The sequence below is a fragment of the Ostrea edulis genome, chromosome 10 (genome assembly GCF_947568905.1).
Source record: "Ostrea edulis chromosome 10, xbOstEdul1.1, whole genome shotgun sequence".
In the NCBI taxonomy this organism is placed as follows: domain Eukaryota; kingdom Metazoa; phylum Mollusca; class Bivalvia; order Ostreida; family Ostreidae; genus Ostrea; species Ostrea edulis.
The window spans coordinates 30,084,358-30,108,799 of record NC_079173.1 but is presented as its reverse complement, the minus strand read 5'-3'; the positions used below and the strand labels follow the sequence as shown (position 1 = coordinate 30,108,799).

Sequence of the window (24,442 nt, the reverse complement as noted above, 5' to 3'; positions counted from 1 at the left end):
TGACAGCTGCTGTACATTCCGAGCACCTTGCCCCTTTGTTACGACAACACTAGTAAAGGCTAAAGGGTGAGGAGTTTCGAACGGGTTGTATTATGTATGCCTAAAACCCCGTATTGACAAACAGTGGTGCAATATTTTATATATTATATAGAGTTATGTTGCATGTCCGGCAACATAATACAGCTGTTCTCTCCATAATGAATTGATCGGGTAATATAAGGTTTGTTAATTAATTCTGAAAAATATTCCTTTAGGTTAATGATAATGTGACATTATAATTATATACAGTGTCGTGTCACGAGTGTGGCGAAACAGTTAACATCTGTTTAACGAAACAATTTAATCTCGGAAGAAGTTTAGATTATTGTAAGTGTTGACGTTATGAAGCAGTGATTTGTAAACATTGATTTTCAAAACCAATTTGCGTAATTATAAGGAGTGCCAACAATGGCAACATACAGGTTATCATGTGGGTATATACACTGTGTTACACAGACTAATATTAATCTCAGTGAGACTAACAGGTCCAGTCCAAAGACTATTTCTACCTACGTAGCTATTAATAGCTGCCTAGGTAATTAAACGTACTTAAAGTAGCTACTTCTACCTACTTTTACCTGTTTTTGAAAATATTAATAATAATTAAGGCACATCTTTTAAACAGCTATAGGTCAATCGTTTTATGTAATCATGTTGTGCATGTGCACGACAAAATTTGGAGTGTAAATTTGAATACTTTACGAGGATAGAGAATGCAGAGGAAATGCATGAAAATTCGCCCCAAAAACCTTTAATGTAAAAATGCATGAAGGTAAACTTTAAAATTAATACAGATTTGTAAGACGTACATTCTACACTTTTTATCACATAGCTTTGATCCTAAGCTCCTAGAAAATGGAACTGGATGCTTTTTATTGATGCAAATTTGAAAGGTTAGAAAGTAATCCTTTTTGTCCAATATTTTTGTGGTATTCATCATCAGTGTAAGTGAATCAAGAAATTTGGTACAGTCACCATATTGCGCCGTTCCTGTGTTTGGCTACGAAATGTAAGTAAATGAAAAAGTAGGTAAAAATAGCTACCAGAAGTAGGTTTGAATACCTACATAGCTATAAGTAGTTACTTACGTAGGTAGAAATAGTCTTAATTTGGACTGGACCTGATTAACTTTGATATATCTACAGACTGTATATGTATAATATTATTTATGTATACGTATATACAGACTGTGTATTGATAATTTAATAATGGGTATATACATTTGGTTTGGTAGATTATACGATTTGTATATTTAGATCTGGTGGTGGGCCTATATAGTTTAGATACTGTAAGTTCCTAATATATGCTAGGAATTTATTATCACCTAATTTTGCGAGAATCATTGATCCATTGCAAAATGAAATTATTCGCTTTTATTCTTATATTGCTAAAATTCATGTTAAAGCACTCGTAAATATTAATGTTCTCGAGATTTGACATACATGTACACCGTCCGTACAAGTGATCATTTCGTGATATAAAGTACTCACATGAAATAACGAATCTACACGAGTAACTAATCGCATGAAACAAACGGAATTACTAGATGTGTTTAGTGTTGGAAATAAAATCATGTTCAGATATATAGCTTTTTACACCCATGAAAAAATGGGTATTTCTAGATGTAATCGTTTTTTTTAAAAAAAATAAGGTTGCTGCATTGGTCTCTTTTACGTTTTCATAAAATATTGCTATATAACATTATATAACATTATATAACATTATATAACATTATATAACATTATATAACATTAGAATGTCTGCATATTTTATTTACAACTCTTACAACATATGCAATATAATACACAGAGACTTAACAAACACAACACACAACAGAGCTATTCTGTTTGTTCCACGAGATTCATTGTCTAAACCTTGGTGTTCCAAGAAAATCAATTCTGTTTGTTCCACGAGATTCATTGTCTAAACCTTGGTGTTCCAAGAAAATCAATTCTGTTTGTTCCACGAGATTCATTGTCTAAACCTTGGTGTTCCAAGAAAATCAATTCTGTTTGTTCCACGAGATTCATTGTCTAAACCTTGGTGTTCCAAGAAAATCAATTCTGTTTGTTCCACGAGATTCATTGTCTAAACCTTGGTGTTCCAAGAAAATCAATTGGATATATACAGAAATCCTTTTGATGAGAGTCAAATTACACCATTCCAGTTAAGGATTGATTAATGAGGATAATGCGAGGAGACTGCATGTGAAAAGGATTTGTTACTCCTTTAGTTATGGGGCATTTCTTTGCAACCCAGAATTGTTTAAAAGTATAATACCATGTGAAAGAAATTATCTAAATACGGGTAATAAAAATGAAATATAATTTCTGTAGTTATTGAACAATCTAAGATATACATGTACATGTGTATATATAAATTGACAAGTCAGTTTTGTACCAAGGTTGACATGATTTTGTCTTGTGCCCTCTCGTCTGTTTATGATTATGATGAATAAACATCTGACAGGTGCATTATGTGCCTCATCAAGACATGGTCATTGGTATTTTACTAGTTCAAAGTCAAGGTCGTTCAATAAGAAAATTCAATAAGATAAATTTTCCTACGATCAAATATGACCATGCTTTAGAAAACCATGTTTAACAGTTGCATCTTGTTTAATGTCTATTAATAGATACATAACAAAACAGAGAATGTCAGAACGCAAAGAAATGCAATCAACATCGACAGAACTTCAAACAGAAGTCACCGCGGCAACACATCCACAGAGCAAGATGGCAGCACAAGTGACAGACGGGTTAAACCTACGTGTCAGCCCTCGTTCATCTCCAAAGAAACTTCAGAAAAGAGCCAGTAAGAGATATTGGACTGTCCATTTTTACAGTTCAAAGGAGGCCATGTCCAATCTGAGTGGTTTAACAGTGGCTAGTTGTAACCCTACATCAGAACATGCATGGGGGTCCGAGGAGAAGAATACCGCACATTGTCACACTTCAGAAGGTAATCTATAGATACAGTCAATCTGATTCAAAGCAGATCTTTGATCCGCTCCTGATTATTGGAGTGTTATGCTTCATCTTTGGGTGCAGATCAAATATCTGAATTTGATCAGATTTTATATTCTGTATACCGGGTACCTTTAGCACGAGACTATTGTTTACAATTGTCTGTATGTGATAGCGATAGTTGTTTTTATTTAGTTCAAGGGTTTCCATTGCTACAGTACTGTTCAAAAAATCAAAATGACTTGTGCAATCATTTAGGTACAGTACTGTTCAAAACATTAAATGACTTGTGCAATCATTTAGGTACAGTACTGTTCAAAACATTAAATGACTTGTGCAATCATTTAGGTACAGTACTGTTCAAAACATTAAATGACTTGTATTGAATTAAAGATCTTGCTCCTTTTATAGTACTGTTCAAAATGTCAAAATGACGTATCTGTATTATTTTTTATTTAGCTAGATAATGGAGTCTCAGTTTAGATTGAATACATAGTCACATCTTCTATTGAAGTTGAATTTGGGTTCATATTCTTTGTTGAATCTTTTACTCAGCAGTGACTTATAACCAAATCCCTGGATCAAACTGGAATCCGGAACAGGATCTCAATATACGGAATCTGGAACAGGCTCTCATTGTACAGGTTCCGGACAAAATGGTCTGTAATTCCTGCTCGATGGAGTTTCAAAGTAGACCTGACCAGGTACCATAATCTTATATACTTGCTTATGAAATGATCAGCGGATGCAATTTCAATGCCTGAATTCCATCCATTATCATGAATTGAATTGTATTGAAAAATTTTTTTTGTGTATTTTACAAATCTCACTTGCACAATTTTAAGGAGGAACAACACACTGGAGAAATCTACTATGGATGGAAAGTGGAAGATATGTACAATAATTTTTTGAAATTCAATGACAACTTCCAAATTTACCTCATTTAGTGGTGGTGGGGGGTGGTGCAGTTTTAGTAGAAAGTAATCTGAAAAAAATTAAAACCCTTGCTAGACTCGAATGCATAAACTACATATCAGGAGTCGGCATAAACTTACTGAGCTACCCAGCTAAGTGGGTAGATTTGAAAGGAATATATATACATGTATTGCTGATATTTATATTTTTCATCCAATTCCAAAAGGAAGTCATTTCACAAGACCTTATTTTTGCGTGGAAACGATGATGTATTTAGTAACGAGATATAACTTTCATGAATCATTATATATTGCTTAAGTCTTCTTTGTATAAGAGTCTATCTGTGAGGACTAAAAATTTTGTGAATGGCTGATCTTGTGAAATCAGGCTTAAATAATGTTCTTGAGAATGATATGTCATTTACAGTATCTATAAACTCATCAGAACTACTGGACAAACCTATTTTTGTTTTTGTACAACACATTGATCTACGTAGCAAATTGCATGAGTAAGAACGGGGTTATAGTTGTACAATAAGGGAGACATATGTTTATCAGTGAGGCATATGTTTATCAGTTAGGCATATGTTTATCAGTGAGACATTTGTTTATCAGTGAGACGTTTGTTTATCAGTGAGATATATGTTATCACTGAGACATTTGTTTATCAGTGAGACATATGTTTATCAGTGACACATTTTATCAGTGAGACATATGTTTATCAGTGAGACATATGTTTATCAGTGAGACATATGTTTATCAGTGAGACATAGGTTTATCAGTGAGATATATGTTTATCAGTGAGACATATGTTTATCAGTGAGACATATGTTTATCAGTAAGACATATGTTTATCAGTAAGACATATGTTTATCAGTGAGACATATGTTTATCAGTGACATGTTTTATCAGTGAGACATATGTTTATCAGTGAGACATATGTTTATCAGTGAGACATATGTTTATCAGTGACATGTTTTATCAGTGAGACATATGTTTATCAGTGAGACATATGTTGCATGAGTAAGAACGGGGTTATAGTTGTACAATAAGGGAGACATATGTTTATCAGTGAGACGTTTATTTATCAGTGAGATGTTTGTTTATCAGTGAGATATATGTTATCAGTGAGACATTTGTTTATCAGTGAGATATATGTTTATCAGTGAGACATATGTTTATCAGTGACACATTTTATCAGTGAGACATATGTTTATCAGTGAGACATATGTTTATCAGTGAGACATATGTTTATCAGTGAGACATATGTTTATCAGTGACATGTTTTATCAGTGAGACATATGTTTATCAGTGAGACATATGTTTATCAGTGAGATATATGTTTATCAGTGAGACATGTTTATCAGTGACATGTTTTATCAGTGAGACATATGTTTATCAGTGAGACATATGTTTATCAGTGAGATATATGTTTATCAGTGACATGTTTTATCAGTGACACATTTTATCAGTGACATAGTTTATCAGTGAGACATATGTTTATCAGTGACACATTTTATCAGTGAGACATATGTTTTATCAGTGAGATGTATGTTTATCAGTGAGACATATGTTTATCAGTGAGACATATGTTTATCAGTGAGATATATGTTTATCAGTGAGACATGTTTATCAGTGACATGTTTTATCAGTGAGACATATGTTTATCAGTGAGACATATGTTTATTAGTGAGACATATGTTTTATCAGTGAGACATGTTTTATCAGTGAGACATATGTTTATCAGTGAGATATATGTTTATCAGTGAGATATATGTTTATCAGTGAGACATATGTTTTATCAGTGAGACATATGTTTATCAGTGAGACATATGTTTATCAGTGAGACATATGTTTATTAGTGAGACATATGTTTTATCAGCGAGACATTTGTTTATCAGTGAGATATATGTTTATCAGTGAGACATTTGTTTACCAGTGAGATATATGTTTATCAGTGAGACATATGTTTTATCAGTGAGACATATGTTTATCAGTGACACATTTTATCAGTGAGACATATGTTTTATCAGTGAGACATATGTTTATCAGTTAGGCATATGTTTATCAGTGACCCATTTGTTTATCAGTGAGACATTTGTTTATCAGTGAGATATATGTTTATCAGTGAGACATATGTTTATCAGTTAGGCATATGTTTATCAGTGACACATTTTATCAGTGAGACATATTTTTATCAATGACACATTTTATCAGTGAGACATATGTTTTATCAGTGAGACATTTGTTTATCAGTGAGACATTTGTTTATCAGTGAGACGTATGTTTATCAGTGACATGTTTTATCAGTGAGACATATGTTTTATCAGTGAGACATATGTTTATCAGTGAGACATATGTTTATCAATGACACATTTTATCAGTGAGACATATGTTTATCAGTGACATGTTTTATCAGTGAGACATTTGTTTATCAGTGAGACATTTGTTTATCAGTGAGACGTATGTTTATGAGTGACATGTTTTATCAGTGAGACATATGTTTATCAGTGAGACATATGTTTATCAGTGAGACATATGTTTATCAGTGAGGCATATGTTTATCAGTTAGGCATATGTTTATCAGTGACACATTTTATCAGTGAGACATATGTCTATCAGTGAGACATATGTCTATCAGCGAGACATATGTTTATCAGTGAGACATGTGTTTACCAGTATTAGGTTTATATGTTCATCTGTGACGGAGACATATTTTAGCCGATCGGCCATATGTAGTATGAATATCACCTGTAACTACTGTAATTATCAGTGTGGTTATCAGTAATAAGTTCATATGTACTGCGATGATCAGATATATTTAAAGTACTGTGATTTTCAGTTATTAGTACTTTGGTTATCAATTATTATTATAACTGGTTATCATGGTAATATTCAGTTATAAGTATTGTGATTATCACTGTTATATGTTCAGACTGAGTTATAAGTATTGCGGTTAACAATTATTAATAACTGTGATTATCATGGTTACACATGTATTCAGTGAAAAATATAAATATCATGGTTATTAATTATAAGTATAACTGTTATAAGTATTGTGATAATTAATTATAAGTATAACTGTTATAAGTACTGTGACTATCGGTTATAAGTGTACAATGTCATGTACTATGTATTTCAGAAGGAGCACTTTAAATCAGACTGGCATCGCTACAATCTCCAGAGGAGACTGAAAGGAAAGACAACTCTGACAGAGGATGAATTTGAGGATGTTTGTGGTGAGTGTTATCGCTTGGGTTAGATTCCCAGTTTAGATACAAATATCTCTTTTCTTACCTGGTTATGAAATAAATACAATGCAAGGAAAATATCCGATACACCGTTCATTATTCGTTCAGTCACCATTCCATCACTGTTGAAGTGGGAAAGAAGAATGCATGAGGGACTGTAACAGATTCCTTCCTTATTTAATGGCTTCCTGTTGTCTTCCTTATTTAATGGCTTCCTGTTCTCTAGTGATGAAACGATTGTCGCCGACAATTGATTGTCGATCGTTTTTGGCTCTTCAATTCCGATTATCGATTGTATTTTTCATAATCGATTGTCGCTTGTACACTAATTAATATCTAATCTGAGATTCATCTGACTGTTACTCCCGCTTTCATATTGAGACATGTGTGGGGGAGAGTCAGAGTGGACTCCACAATGAAAATTAGGAATTCAGTGACACCAGCTAGTGTGTATTATACTGCACATATCCATAAAACTAAATAGAAATAACTCCAAAAATAATAAACATTATTAACTACATGTAAATACTGATTATATTGATCATTGATCGAAACAGTTCTTTCGATTATGACCGATTATCGATTATGAAATTTTCCTGATTTTTCAACACTACTTTTCTCACCAGTTCTAAATCTCACGAGACAAATTCATCAACTTCACAATGTCTAAGATCTGTAATTGTGGCACCAGATTGATGTCCTTAATACTGGACCCAGTCTTACCACTAATGCGCAAAACAAGAACATCTTCTTAAAAATTTATATTGGCAATGAGTACTGTATCTGGTGTTTTAAAGCTGGATGATGGCAAAATTCACATTTAATAATACAGGACCTTATTGTCTGATGTAGGCACCTGGGCTCTTATTCACAAAATATCTTACGACTAAGATGGAAAAAAGAATTCTGTTTGATAATCAAATACCGATCACAAGGTCATAAGTATGTATTCAACTTTTATAAACCATGGATGTTCTTTTCATATTAATTAAGAAAGTCTACAAGAAATGCAAAATAAGGAAATTACAGTGTTTGTAAATTTTGATCTTAGTCGTAAGATATTCTGATGTAGGCACCAGGCTTACTGCCTTTCCCATAATTTAGACTTGATGTTGGCAACAAGCACACTGCCTAGCATGTAGTTGGCCCACAACCCCGACAGCCTTGTTTTATCAATGTAACCCATTTTTACACTGTAACTACAGGGTCAGTCTCCAGCATCTCCGGCTCAGACTCAAACTCGGAAAATGAGGATGCCTTTTCTGTTCCTCCCATGCTGCCCCGATCCCTACAACTCCAGAAAGAGGCTCTGGACAGCTGTGACAGTGAGACAGAGACTGGAGGGGCATCAGAGGGGGAAATGGGTGGAGCATCTGACGATGCTGCAAGGAAATATCCAAAGATATTCTTTCGTAATTCGGAAGGCCTGCTGGTGTCTGTGTACAGATGTGTTGTTCATCATAAAAAGGTGGGGTACTTTTGTTTGTTTGTTGGGGGGTGGGGGGGGGAGTATTTTAGGTATTAGGCTTTGTTTTACTTCTAAAAAGTCGACTTGTATGGTTTCGCCAACAAAAACATTTACAACTGATGTCTACAGCTGTATGAGGCCAAAATGAAATGTATGTGTGTTTCCTTTTTCACTCTCCTAAAAATTTGGTAGGATAGGTTGGTAAAACATTTTATTTTATTAATTTTAAACTTTTTATTCATAATCTTAATTTTTGATATGCTTTAAATAGAGGCTTATCTACATTACAAATACTTTTCAAACATTTTGAAGATCAATAAGGGTCAAAATGTAAATCAGAGAAACTCGAATGCGAAAACAAAAAATTCCAGTTTGAAAACTGAATTTTTATCATGTTTATTTCATTTATATATATATCGTCAATAAAATATATAGGGTTGGCAGCAAAAACATAGGTAGGGTCGGGAAACCAGAAACACACATATATATTATTTTGGTCTAATAAAGGAAAATGCTACATGTAAATGTGACATCACATGGTTCTCACCATCTTACGTAATTTAGATGTATACACATGATTCAGTTATTTACACATAAATAAGCAGCTGTAATGATACATATTGGGTATTAGAAATACAGAATATTATTACAGGCTGGAGACATTTATATATATTATAGTTATATTACAAATTGCATTCTCCTCTATGAACCAAACAAATTCAGCACGTGACACAATCTGTTCATATTGACTATATGAAATAAAGTTGTGTCATCACATTTAACAGTATCCCTATTGATACAATATCTCACATGTTGAAGTTGGGTCATCACATTTAACAGTATCCCTATAGATACAATATCTCACATGTTGAAGTTGTGTCATCACATTTAACAGTATCCCTATAGATACACTATCTCACATGTTGAAGTTGTATCTCACATTTAACAGTTTCCCTATAGATACAATATCTCACATGTATGTTGAAGTTGTGTCATCATATTTAACAGTATCCCTATAGATACAATATCTCACATGTATGTTGAAGTTGTCATCACATTTAACAGTTTCCCTATAGATCTATACAAAATCTCACATGTTTAAGTTAATAATATGTAGTTTGGACACAGACAGTGGGGCATGACTAATTAGAACACAATGATACATGTAGTTAACTGTCTATTTTATGGCATCAACCGGATTGTTCTCAATGTAGGTCAAAGTTCAAAATCAGTCAGAACTTATTTCCATGGTAACCAACATCACAGGTGAAATGAAGTGGGCCATTCTGATGTGTGGTGGGGGGCATTTTGCTGGAGCAGTCTTTGATAGGTAAGTATTGCATACTGCAGACTGGTCAATTTCAAATTAACAATGAAATTTTTTTGACTTGAAGCAGATCTTGTTGCATGAAAATGAAATTTTTTAGGGAGAAATTGATCCTTCACAAGACTTTTCATCGTTACGTGGTCAGAGCCAAAAGGGGTACAGCACAGGGCACCAGAGACAGTCAGGGAAACGCCCCTAAATCTGCTGGGGCCAGCATTAGGAGATATAACGAGACAGCTCTGAAGGAGGTATTAGGGACTAGAAAAGCCTGTTTCTATTTAGGGCTCCGTATGAAACGCGGGAGTCTTATAGGAATCACATTGTCTGTCTGTCAGTCTGTCAACAGTTTTGATGTGATGTGACAACTCAAACTTGATCCACTGTAACATTTTCAAAGTTTTCACAGAAATACTTTATAACAAAAGAAAGGCAATATAAATTTTAGGGTCATATTGCTTTTTCAGTTTATATGTATTTGTATTGGATATATGCTGAATTCAGTTCTGTATAAAAAAATATCCGAAAGTTTTAGGCCTGTTATGAGACATATTAATAAATTTTACATGTTAATTTACCTGAGAAAGGTCCCGTGGGGATCCGGGTTAGAATAGTCCTCAGTACCCCGTACTTGTCGTAAAAGGCAACTACATGGGGCGGTCCTTTGGATGAGACTGCAAAAACCGAGGCCCCGTGTCAGAGCAGGTGTGGCACGATAAAGATCCCTCCCTGCTCAAAGTCCGTAAGCGCTGAGCATAGGCCTAGATTTTGCAGCCCTTCACCTGCAATGGTGACGTCTCCATATGAGTGAAATATTCTCGAGAGGGACGTTAAATAATATTCAATCAATTTACCTGAGACAGTACGATATTATTACAAAGTACTGAAACAGTCTGATAATAAAAATATTATGATATCAAACTGCTCACTAGTTAAAGGTTTTGTAGCCATCTCAAAATCATACTCTTTTGAAAGAAAATGTTGAAATGTAAATAGTAGTCCATTTGTAATGAATAAAAGATTTATGTTGAAATATTTTCGAAAACTACAATTAAATTGACTGAAATTTTATTTTCACAGGATATAAAGTCGCTATTGGAATCATGGAAAGTAGATTTAGAAAGCTGCGACAGGATTTTTATTCGTGCACCAGGAGGAAACAAAAGAATATTCCTGCATGGAAAATCCTCGCCCTTTAGTAAGGAGGATGAAAGGGTCAGAATGATCCCATTCGCTACCCGAAGGCCCACCCTAAATGAAGTCAGACGAGTGTTTGAAATGTTGTCCTCCATTGAATGTTATGGTAAGTATATCCATTGAACTACAAAGTTAATGTGTTTTATGTATTAGATTTAATTTATGGTTAGATTTTAATTGTAGTTATTAATTATTTCATGTGTTATGTCTGATATATAAATTATATAACTGAGATATTTACAGTAAAACACACTTATAACAAACATGTTTTTAAGTGAATTCATGGTTATATAGCGAAGTTACCTTTATTCCCCTGTAAGAGGAAAATATAAAAAAATTTTTTTTTATCGGATATAGTGAAGTTTAGTTATAACAAACTGTTCTTGCTGGCCCTGGAGGTTTGCTATAACCATGTTTTACTGTATAAGGAAATTTGGTTATAACAAACTGTTTTTTGCTGGCCCTGGAGGTTCGCTACAACCTTGTTTTACTGTATTGTATAAACTGAGTGTTGTTTGTAAATCGATCAGTGTTATATTAATGCTTGTGTTTCTACGTATATTTAGCAGGTGCTTTACATGCACTGCTAGAACTAATACATGTATGTCTTGATTGTCACATCTGATATTCCGAGAGAACATTTTTTTATCTGATATACGTTATTCATATCATAGGGGATGAATCTGACATACAGGATTTTATTCCTATTGCACCACACATGACCTATAACCCAGTCCTGGGTCAGCTAGAGGTCACCAATCAAGATCCACAAAAGAGCAGACAAAGAAAATTATCAGGGGAGAGAAGCAGGGAAGCCTCACCGTTGACTATAGATAAATATAAACTACAGGAAAAAGTGTTGTTACGGGCACAGCAGTTAAAGCTTATAGGTAATTATAGCCCTACCATAGCAGTTAAAGCTTATAGGTAATAACGGCCTTACCACAACAGTTAAACCTTATAGGTAATTATAGCCTTACCACAACAGTTAAACCTTATAGGTAATTATAGCCTTACCACGGCAGTTAAAACTTATAGGTAATTATAGCCTTACCACGGCAGTTAAACCTTATAGGTAATTATAACCTTACCACAACAGTTAAAGCTTATAGGTAATTATAGCCTTACCACGGCAGTTAAAACTTATAGGTAATTATAACCTTACCACAGCAGTTAAAACTTATAGGTAATTATAGCCTTACCACGGCAGTTAAAACTTATAGGTAATTATAACCTTACCACGGCAGTTAGAACTTATAGGTAATTATAGCCTTACCATGGCAGTTAAAACTTATAGGTAATTATAACCTTACCACAACAGTCAAACCTTATAGGTAATTATAGCCTTACCACGGCAGTTAAAACTTATAGGTAATTATAGCCCTACCATTGATCATACTTGTTAATAAATGTAAACTACCGGATAAAAGTGTTAATACAAGCTAATAGTAAGTACAAACGCAATATGAAATATGCATGAGTGTATTTACTGATTACCAGAGTCACCATTCAGTTAGGCACATTCTATTAATAGCTGAATTAATGTAGCTCTCTCCGAGTTTTTTTTTTGGGGGGGGGGGGGATCAGAATGAAATTTTTTTTTAGAGAGGGCTACACTCTTGAAGCTAATTCTGTTAACAGAGATGAAAAGCAATGATACCAATATCATACACTTGTATTGTCAAAAGGATGAGAAACACCTGTAGCTTAGCCCATATTTGTTGTTGATGCATTGTTACTGAAACAAACCTCTGTTTAAAATATGATACGATATGAGTCGTCCCATGCAGAAAGTACCCTAATAGTAAGAATTATCAAAGTTGACTTCTTGATGGATTATGATAGGTAACAACATGAAGAACATGCATATTATTTCTCAGTTATGCATGATAATTTCTCATGACATTTCGGGTACAATTCACTTGCTTCTTGTCTTGTTTATACAAGAAAATTTGGGGTATATCAATGGGTTTGATTTAGAGGTTGCATGTTTTGATGGTTCCCAGTTGTGGCAAGTAAAAATTTGGATGTAGCAGAGAAAGGGAGAAAACTTTTTGAATCAATCGGGGATCGAACCTGGTACCCTTGCATTACTAGTTAGGTGATCCAACCACTGAACTAACCAGGCTGACATATGAAGTATAGTGATATTGCTACACAACAAAATATAACCTACATGTATATATCCGAATCATCAAGAACTCTTCATATTGAGATGAAAATACGATTCTGGAAAACCAATGTCAGAAACGTGACTGTATATGCCTTTATAAAAAGCCAGATATGTCGTTTAGTTCAAATATTCAACATACTTACTGAGAACAGGCAGTCAGAGATTAAGAAAATATTTATATGACGTAACAAAAATGACGTCAAAATGATGTTAATGATTCGCAGAAAGAGTTTCAATTTTCATTTATTCTTTGGGAAATTCTGAACATTTTGTGTCCCAGAAACACTCCCAGTTGTCGACATGTTGTTACTGAAACAAGCAATCTGTCATTAGGATTTATTTTTTTTCATTTCAGAGGATGAGATGCAGAGAGATGACCTCCCCTTGTCTTCAGATGGATCCATTAGTGATACTGAATTGGTGGAAACCATGGAAATACATTCAACACGTGAGCTTCAGGAGTTTGAAGTCACAAGGAGTCCTAATAGAAAGAACAGGAGACGAAGATTGTCAAAACATCAAACAGAACCGGAATCAGATCCTTTAGGTTTCTTTTATTTTGTTGTTTTCAATAAAAAGTTCAATTTTGAATTAAACCACATACTGAATTAAACCACGAACTTAATCAAACCACATACTGAATTAAACCACATACTGAATTAAACCACATAGTGAGTTAAACCACATACTGAATTAAACCACAACACAGTGAGTTAAACCACATACTGAATTGAACCAAATAGCAAATTAAACCACTTAGCGAATAAAACCACAAGGTGAATTGAAGTGAATTAAACCACATAGTGAATTAAACCACATAGTGAATCAAACCACATTTTGAATTAAACCACCTAGCGAATTAGACCATAAACTGAAAACTAGATTCTGAATTAAACCACATACTGAATTAAACCACATACTGAATCAAACCACATAGTGAATTAAACCACATACTGAATCAAACCACATAGTGAATGGCAAATGAAACTTCAAATTACTCGCCCTTGATTACAGGTGGCGCACAATCCGTTAATGTCCAAGGCGTTTCTAACCTCAAGTTTAAGAGAGCGTCGGAAGGACACGTTTAGATTAGAAAGTTGTTGAATATTTAGTAACGAAGGCGGATTACGGTTCGTAGGACCTCACTGCGCTTAGATACGAACTTAGAAAACGCAATGCAAGACTCTCTGGGCGGAAAGGAGAGCACATTGAGAGTTTCAGCTGCAACCAAATTTTCTCTGCTGTTAGCAATTGCGTTCATTCATATTTTGACGGCCTTGGTTAACTTTAAAATTAAATTTTAAATGACATCTTAAATATATTTTTGTACCATACTTCGTTTATATATTGATGACTCAAATTTCCCCTGTTCGATTATAGATCTAGTCTATAAGGGGGGGGGGGGGGGGGGGGAGAGTCATAGAATTATAAGATCATTGATGACTGTATCACTATGGATAGATAAAATTTCAGCATAAAACATTAATGCAGAATATTACAATCTACAGAGCAAATGTTTGACCCACCGTAAATACTTTCTGCAACAAAGTCGTCATCTGATAAGACTGGTTTTTCTAGCGCACGACGCTGAGTGGAACTTAAAATGATCGTTGTTGCTGTCACATTTGATGACAATGAACCAATTGGTTTTTTTTTAAAGCTTCATTTCTCGGGAATTCTACCCCCGCTCCCTGTTTGCACAACAAAAACCTTACACTCTCTCATAAATCTTATGTACATCGGAAGTCAACAACGACGTAAACGAGTCTTGCGGCACCTATGTTTGAAATAGGGGAAAGAACTGACAAATATTTGCAATTAAACCACATACTGAATTAGACCACAAACTGAAAACCACATTCTGAATTAAACCACATAGTGAGTTAAACCACATTCTGAATTAAACCACATACCGAATTAAAATGAAATAAACCATATACTGAATTGAACCAAATAGCGAATTAAACCACATGGTGAATTGAAGTGAAATAAACTACATACTGAATTAAACCACATTGTGAATTAAACCACATAGTGAATTAGACCACATAGTGAATTGAACTAAATAGCAAATTAGTGAGTTAAACCACATACTGAATTGAACTAAATAGCAAATTAAACCACTTAGCAAATTAAACCACATGGTGAATTGATGTGAAATAAACTACATACTGAATTGAACTAAATAGCAAATTAAACCACTTAGCGAATTAAACCACATGGTGAATTGAAGTGAAATAAACTACATACTGAATTAAACCACATTGTGAATTAAACCACATACTGAGTTAAACCACATACTGAATTAAACCACATACTGAATTAAACCACATACTAAATTAGACCACAAACTGAAAACCACATACTGAATTAAAACACATAATAAATAAGAAGTGGGAATTGAAAATTTTACATTGGACATATTACGGAGCTGCAATGAATAAGTATGATATGAGTATTATAATGCGTATTATGGATCTATAATACGGGTTCTATCCAGGTCATACAGACACACAATGCAGAATATGGCCACTGTAGATATATTTAATTCCATGGAATCATAATTTCATGGATTACCATTTTTAGTTTGGTATTTAGGTATCAAATTTCAATGAGTGTGCTGGGCCTATATTAAATTCTGCGGATTTTATGTGTGTGCGGACATAGCAAAATTGAGCACCATGAAAAATAACGTATGTTTACAGTATTTTAAGATGTGTAATGATTATGGATTTACGATATGCTGCCTTAGTCGTGTATTATAGATTTATAATTCCCAGACATGACACTGCTATCCTGAGGTCACTCGTATTGCACTTACTAAAAGCCAATATTTATCATTTAGTACTGTAATGCTGTTTATTTTTACAGGGTGATAAATTTCAATTAATTGGCGTATTTTAGTGTTTAGATAGCTTTTCATCAAAATTTTACTCACCAAATAAGCACCCAATGGTGACTGCAGTATTTGTAAGAGAGTTAACTCTTCCTTGTCCGACAAAATTTATTCCGCTAAAATTATGAGAATTGAGTGACAGAAAAAATCGCCAAATTTTAGACGTGCTGAAAAAACTCGCTATACGGTATGCATTAAATCAGATAAATGTATCAGTTTGAATACATGTAATGATTTTGTTTACAGAGGAGGAGAAATATCACCTGAAGAATTCTTTGTTCACGGCTTGTAAAACAGGAGATGTAGTGACCTTGAGAAATCTGCTAGCGGTGTTCTTGAGAAGTGTACCAGCTGTAGAATCACCGGAGAAGAAATCGGACAATGCAGAAAATGAGCATTCAAGTGACTGCTGTTTGCAACATGTGCTCGCACATGATCGAAATGGAAGTGGTGAAATGAGGGAACAATTTTCTGTGAGAGATACTGAATCGGATTTAACGGGTCATGAAAGTAATGCGCAAAACATGCGTGTAGATAAGACAGAAAATATAAGTGATACTGATATATCATACTCACCCATTCCATCTGATGTTAGTGAAAATTCATCTGAAAATCAGATTCAGAAAGAACATTTGAAAAAGGCATATAGTAAAACAGTGTGTGGATCAGGAGGCGGCATATCTCAGTCATCAGAACTCTTATCTCCAGTAGACACTAATGAGATGCTGAATCAACCTATAGGTGACAATAGACTAACTTTGTTGCACATAGCTGCCAAAGAAGGGCATAACAAAGTCATCCGGATTCTTATGGATTGCGGTGCTAACCCAGCTACTAGGTATATGTACAATAACTTACAGGTTAATTAAGTTTGTTGTTTTATAGACTTAAGGACATAAGCAACGTTTCTCAATGATGAATAATTTTTCTTGACATGTCACATTTGATTCACTTGCATTCTATCTTGTTTGTACAAAAATATTTGGGGTATATTGCTATGTCTGTTTTAGAGTTAGCATATTTTGATAAAAGTTTTAAATATCCCCTAACCATTAGCAATATTTGTTTAATTATCACCTAACCATTAGCAATATCTGTTTAAGTAACACCTAACTATTAGTAATATCTGTTTAACTGTCACCTAACCATTAGTAATATCTGTGTAAGTATCAACTAACCATTAGTAATATCTATTTAAGTAGCACCTAACTATTAGCAATATCTGTTTAACTGTCAGCTAACCATTAGCAATATCTGTTTAACTGTCACTTAACCATTAATAATATCTTTTTAACTGTCACCTAACCATTAGCAATATCTGTTTAACTGTCACCTAACCATTAGCAATATCTGTTTAACTGTCACCTAACCATTAGAAATATCTGTTTAATATCTGTTTAACTATCATCTAACCATTAGCAATATCTGTTTAACTATCACCTAACCATTAGCAATATCTGTTTAACTATCACCTAACCATTAGCAATATCTGTTTAATATCTGTTTAATATCACCTAACCATTAGCAATATCTGTTTAACTATCACCTAACCATTAGCAATATCTGTTTAACTATCACCTAACCATTAGCAATATCTGTTTAACTATCACCTAACCATTAGCAATATCTGTTTAATATCTGTTTAACTATCATCTAACCATTAGCAATATCTGTTTAACTATCACCTAACCATTAGCAATATCTGTTTAACTATCACCTAACCATTAGCAATATCTGTTTAACTATCACCTAACCATTAGCAATATCTGTTTAATATCTGTTTAACTATCATCTAACCATTAGCAATATCTGTTTAACTATCACCTAACCATTAATAATATCTGTTTAACTGTCACCTAACCATTAGCAATATCTGTTTAAATGGCAACTAACCATTAGCAATATATGTTTTAAGTATTACCTAAGCATTAGCAATATCTGTTTAAGGAACACCTAAGCATTAGCTATGTCTGTATAAGTAGCACTTAACCTTAGCAATATTTGTTTAGGGATAAATTTGGCCAAACTCCATATACCTCTGCCAAAGACCGGGAATCCAGAAATGAATTTCGGAAGTTCATGGGACAGTATCCTGAGCGATATGATTATAAAGCAGCTCAGGTGAGTAAGCTTTTAGGCTTCCTAAGAATTCTGCAGGTTTTTAAAATGAAACAAGTAGTTCTTTTGCCTTTTGCTGACTGCCCGGATATTGTTGTGCAAGCTTTGCATTTTTAAAATTCTGGAACTGAATATGAAAAAATTAGATATCATATTCTAATTCAACTTGTTTCATTTCTGTATTTTGATTGGCTAACAACTTGATGGAAATCACCATTAACAATCGCCAACTATTTTTGTATTCCCCCATGGTCTCTAGAGTAAATGATAAGGTTGTTTGGTTATTATACCCCCCGCAACAAGTTGTGGGTGGGGGGGGGGGGGGGGTGGGTAATACTGGAATCGGGTTGTCCGTCTGTCTGTCTGTCCGTCCGTCCGTCTGTAGACGCAATGGTTTCCGGACTCTAAAGCATTATCCTTTCCACCTACCGTCACCATATCATAAATATGGACTACCCATGGGATGAAGATGTTCCCTATCGATTTTGGGGTCAAAAGGTCAAAGGTCAAGCGCACTGGACATCGAAGTAGCAATATGGTTTCCGGGCTCTAAAGCATTATCCTTTCCACCTAAAGTCACCATATCATACATATGGACTACCAATGGGATGAAAATGTTCCCTATCGATTTTGGGGTCAAAAGGTCAAAGGTCAAGTGCACTGGACATCAAAGTAGCAATATGGTTCGGTTTGTCATGCCATTTGTTTTTTACACTCAGAAAAGAGGTAGTCTATACCTATTACCAACACCCTTTGGGAGATTGGGGTAAGCGGGGGGTATTCTTAGTGAGCATTGCTCACAGTACCTCTTGTTTTTTCTTTGTCTTGTCGAGAATTGTTCACTCATATTGAGACATCACCAGCTTTATGTGAAGTACCACAAAATTAGACCTACGCTTAGCACTGAAGTCCATAGCTATGAGGGTTATTTAATGTGCCAATACCTGCCACGTTATGGGACCTCTGTTTTTAAGGTCATATACGAAAGACCTGTGATTCTCACTTCTAAATGCTGAGTATTTGGGAAAGAAGCAATCACTACCCATGTTTGTGTCTTAGGTGTGAAGCCACTATGGGACGAGTAGAGCTCAGACTCACGACCTCACAGTTATGATGTGAATGCTCAACCACTGAGCTATTGCAGTAAACCGTGTAAATAATCAGGATATCTATCCACGTCCATATTCTGTGATATCTGTTGTCTACGGTATTTACATGTGATTACTCTGTGATAACTTTAATCTATAATATATGTTCTCTATTATATTTACTCTGTGATATCTGTACTCTGTGATATCTGCTCTCTCTGATATCTGTACTTTGATATCTGTACTCTGTGATATATGTACTCTGTGATATCTGCTCTCTCTGATATCTACTTTGATATCTGTACTCTGTTATATCTGTACTCTGTTATATCTGTACTCTGTGATATCTGTAATATGTTATTTATGTACTCTGTGATATCTGTACTTTGTGATATCTACACTCTGTGATATCTGTACTTTGATATCTGTACTCTGTTATATCTGTACTTTGTTATATCTGTACTCTTTGATATCTGTAATATGTTATTTATGTACTATGTGATATCTGTACTTTGTGATATCTACACTCTGTGATATCTGTACTCTGTGATATCTGTACTCTGTGATATCTGTAATATGTTATTTATGTACTCTGTGATATCTGTACTTTGTGATATCTACACTCTGTGATATCTGCACAATGTGATATCTGTAATCTGTGGTATCTTCACTATGTGATATATCTGTACTCTGTGCTTTGTGTGGTATATACTCTGTGATTTGTAATACCTGTATGTATCTGTTATATGCACACTGTGGTATCTGTACATTTTGGTATATGTGGTATCTGCATTTTAATATCTGCATACTGTGATATCTGTCTACTGAGATATATGATTTGTGAAATCTGTACTCTGTTGTAGATTCCAAGTGCACTAACTGATGATATGGAGAAAGGAAGAAAGCAAAAGGCAGCCGAAAAAAAAAAGTTACAAAAGAGAGCCAAGCAAGAGAGGATGAAAGTAAGAAAGTAAAATTAAGCTAGTGATAGTGTTCATTGACAGAAAGACAATGTTCAGTGGCAGTCAGAATGTTCAGTGACAGTTAGACAATGTTTAGTGACAGAAAGACAATGTTCAGTGACAGTCAGACAATGTTCAGTGACAGTCAGACAATGTTCAGTGACAGAAAGACAATGTTCAGTGATAGAAAGATGGTGTTCAGTGACAGTCAGACAGTGCTCAGCGACAGTAAGATAATTTAGTGACAGTAAGACTGATGACAATTGCTGACACAAAATCAGATATAAAGAATATTCATGGTAGGAATTCAATGTTTTCTAGTGTATATATTGTCCTTATGTTGTATACATAGCTAGCAGGACACTTTTAACACAAAATCATGAAATCTGAACATTTATATCTGAAGGAAAAAAGAGAAGAAGATGCCATAAAGGAAGCAGAGGAAAGAGAGAAGAAGAGATACCTAGCTCTGTCTGATCGAGAAAAGGTAACTTAGAAGAGATACTGTAAATGTATTACATTTGGCTGTGTATTCTATTTAGCGCCTTTGGCGGAACGCAGCTTCCGCTAAATCAAGTACATCGCTAAATGCCATCGTAAATCTAGATGTTTAAAGTAATTCAGGAATGCGCTAAATCAAATCTACGCTAACTTGTTGAAAAAGCGATTTCTGCCAAATATCGTACACGCCAAATATAATACGTTTACAGTATTTAGCTCTGTCTGATCGAGAAAAGGTAACTATGAAGAGATATCTAGCTCTGTCTGATGGAGAAAAGGTAACTATGATGAGATATCTAGCTCTGTCTGATCGAGAAAAGGTAACTATGAAGAGTTACTTAGCTCTGTCTAAGCAAAAAAGGTAACTAAGAAAAGATTTCTAGCACTTATTGATTGGGAAAAGGTAATTAAGAAGAATTATTTTTCATTTGTCTCTCTTTATTATCTGAAAAAGGTACATTTAGCTAACAAGAGATTTCTAGCTCTTTGATAGTAAAAGGTAATTAAAAACATCTCCTGCTTTGTCTATATCTCTCTCTCTCTCTCTCTCTCTCTCTCTCTCTCTCTCTCTGATGTGCAAAAGGTAAATACCAAGACCTATCTCTCTCTCTTTCTCATGTGGGAAAATATAACTTACACAAGAGATTTCTCCCTCTCTCTATCTCTGATTGCTTGTAGGTAACTAAAATCTTTAGCTCTGTCTGATTGCTTGAAGGTAACTAAGAAGATCTTTAGCTCTGTCTGATTGCTTGACGGTAACTAAGAAGATATTTAGCTCAGTCTGATTGCTTGAAGGTAACTAAAAAAGATCTCAAGTTCAGTATGATTGGTCAAGGTACATGTACCTAAAACATATCTCTAGTTCTGTCTGATTGGTTGAAGGTAATTAAGACAGATATCTAGTTCTGTCTGATTGGTTGAAGGTAACTAAAACAGATCTCTAGTCCTGTCTGATTGGTTCAAGGTAACTGAGACATATCTTTAGTTCTGTCTGATTGGTTGAAGGTAACTAAAACAGTTCTCTAGTTCTGTCTGATTGGTTCAAGGTAACTTCATGAAATTTAAGACCCAATGTGTTCTTGAATTTATGATTTCAATCACAGGATGCTTCATATCAAGAATTTACAGTTAGTGCAAGTAAATTAAATAATTTTTAGATGACTACTGTACTTTTGGGCACTAATTTATTGAGACTCAATTTTGTTTTCTTAATCAGCGTGCCCTAGCTGCAGAAAAGAGACTTCTGAAAAATATAGAGGAAACAGGCCAGAAAACCCCAGTGTTAAGGTTAGGCTCTTGTTATTTAGCACTTTATACAGTAAAACATAGTTACAGTGAACACGCTTATAATGAATTATTGCTTACAGTGAATGTATCCCAGTTTGCTTGTCATTCTCTAAGTGGGTAGTCCCGGAAGCTTTCTAAAATATAATAGGTCAGATTAATACATTGTATTATGACGTCATTATAAGTTATCAAATGAACCAAATATATTTTCTTGATTTTGAAAGCAAAACATGTTGATATACATGTACTATCGTTATAGACAATGTCAAGCTTAGGAACCAGTGACTCTCCTCTAATTCATCCTGGAAAATAGATTTTTAAAAAGAATTCTACAAGATACTAGTACAGTGTACATTTATTGAAAGTCAATCCAGCTTGGACTCACATCTTTATATGTAATTGACTGAATATCGGGAAAATATACCCACTTGAGGTCATTGCGCGGTAAAGTGGATCGAGTTTGCGAGGTCCACGTCTGTGCAATGACTGAGGCGGGCATATTTCCGGATATTCATCACACAATAAGGAATACTCACTACTATGGCCCTGGGCATCATGCACGAGTAAAAATCTGTGGTACTTCACTGTCTTAACAAGAGTGAGAAAAAGATTCGAATTGCCGTAAAACAAAAAAAACATATACATGGATAATTCTCGACACACAATTGACCTCATGATTAATAATATTAAATGAAAACAATGTAAATTTCATATCATTAAATTAAAGAACCTTGACATTCAAGAAGTAGCACACCAGAGAAATGGGATATGGATGAAAAGTGAGGGTTATGTACAACAGTATTTTGAAAAGTTTCAAATTTACCGTATACATGTACTTTTAAAAAAAGCAATTGTAGCAGAAAATGATATGAAAAAAATAAAACCATGCTATACTTGAACCCACGATTTACAGATCAGGAGTCGACATTCATTTCAATCAGGAGATATCGAACTGGACTGTTGACTATTCTATGGTTCATTTCGATCAGGAGATATTGAACTCATCTTCGCTAGCCAAGGGTGACGCTCCACGGTGTTTCTCTTTTCAAAAGAGAAACACCGTGGAGCGTCACCTTTGGCTAGCGAAGATGTATCGAACTGGACTGTTGGTTATTTAATGGTTCATTTCGATCAGGAGATATCGAACTGGACTGTTGACTATTCTATGGTTCATTTTGCTTATCAATAAGAGGAATACATGTAAAGCAGAAAACTTCACTTAAATGAAGACACCGAGTGAAAAGATGTGACTTCTTATTTTGATTTGATAAAAATACAACATTTGAAATGTATATTTTCAGTCGCTGTTTCCAGTGCGGCTCGGACATGACCGGCAAAGTTCCATTTGAATATTCGGATTTCAAGTTCTGTTCCCCTAAATGTTTAAAACAACACCGAATGGGAGAGAAGAAGACGTGATCAATGCAATGTTGTGTTTTTATTTTGGTGCTCAATGTTTTTCGTATCACTGATGGCTATTGCAATAAACTGCTAATCATCTATTCAAACAATGATAATAAATGCATTAGTACAATTCTTGTCAAAATAAAACGCAGCAAACAAATAAATTTAAATTTTTGATATGACTTTTAGATTTTTATTTTACATCGTTGGATTATTAAGCTGTATAAACATTTGATGATCCATAAATTAAAGAATAGATTAAACACTACATGTTGTTTTGTGTCAGTTTGTTTAAAGGTGGATGTTATTTGTACCATGTAACTGATTCTCTGTGTGTGTGTGGGTGGGTGGGGGGTATTCGCGGGTTGACTGGACGTTCTCTGCGGTCAGCCATTAGGACACATAAAAAAAATAATGTACAACTGTACCTGTATTTATGTTAAATAGACCGAATCATGATGATTACATGCAGTAAAGATGTACAGATTGCTGTGGAAATCTTTTAGAATATTTCCAACCATAATTCGATAATTGATTTCACAATTTGGTTAAAATTTAAAGGCTTCTTTCATGATTGGTTCAGTTTGATGCCCGGATGTCAAGAGGCCAGTTGTTATGAAGAAATACCGCATTCTTGATATATACCGTTATATATATATATATATATATATATATATGTATGTATATATATATATATGTGTGTGTGTGTGTCAAGATGTCTAAAGAAAATGCATTTTCAAGATATGAGTCCCCCTATCTCCACTATTTCAGAATATAGGACCATGAATTTCACAATTTACAATGCTTATGATGACTTTACACACAATTTGCATGATGTGTCGGAGTAAAGATTT

The 24,442-nt window shown here is 34.3% G+C and overlaps 1 protein-coding gene across 6 annotated transcripts; it reads left to right on the top strand.

Annotated features, from left to right (window-relative positions):
• LOC125665740 (ankyrin repeat and zinc finger domain-containing protein 1-like) lies at nt 1–23,856 on the top strand. 6 transcript variants are annotated; one of them, XM_056152499.1, is made up of 16 exons: nt 1–66; nt 2,675–3,000; nt 3,561–3,709; nt 7,062–7,158; nt 8,376–8,638; nt 9,853–9,968; nt 10,066–10,213; nt 11,043–11,265; nt 11,834–12,049; nt 13,688–13,879; nt 16,475–17,066; nt 18,238–18,349; nt 20,298–20,396; nt 20,803–20,883; nt 22,114–22,184; nt 23,486–23,856. In XM_056152499.1, exons 2-16 carry the CDS (start codon nt 2,694–2,696, stop codon nt 23,601–23,603), a joined length of 2,784 nt encoding a protein of 927 aa, XP_056008474.1. In that variant the 5' UTR covers nt 1–66; nt 2,675–2,693; the 3' UTR covers nt 23,604–23,856. The 6 variants fall into 6 exon arrangements, with proteins under 6 accessions (XP_056008474.1, XP_056008476.1, XP_056008477.1 ...); XM_056152501.1 differs by having other exon boundaries at nt 47–210; XM_056152502.1 differs by having other exon boundaries at nt 52–210; nt 3,564–3,709.
• Nucleotides 23,857–24,442: the final 586 nt, after the last annotated feature.

Coding starts and splice junctions, on each gene's coding strand:
- LOC125665740 (XM_056152499.1), top strand. CDS start 2,694: ATGTCAGAACGCAAAGAAATGCAATCAACATCGACAGAACTTCAAACA. Junction 3,001..3,560: donor ACATTGTCACACTTCAGAAG/GTAATCTATAGA, acceptor TCTTTTACTCAG/CAGTGACTTATAACCAAATC. Junction 18,350..20,297: donor ATGATTATAAAGCAGCTCAG/GTGAGTAAGCTT, acceptor ACTCTGTTGTAG/ATTCCAAGTGCACTAACTGA.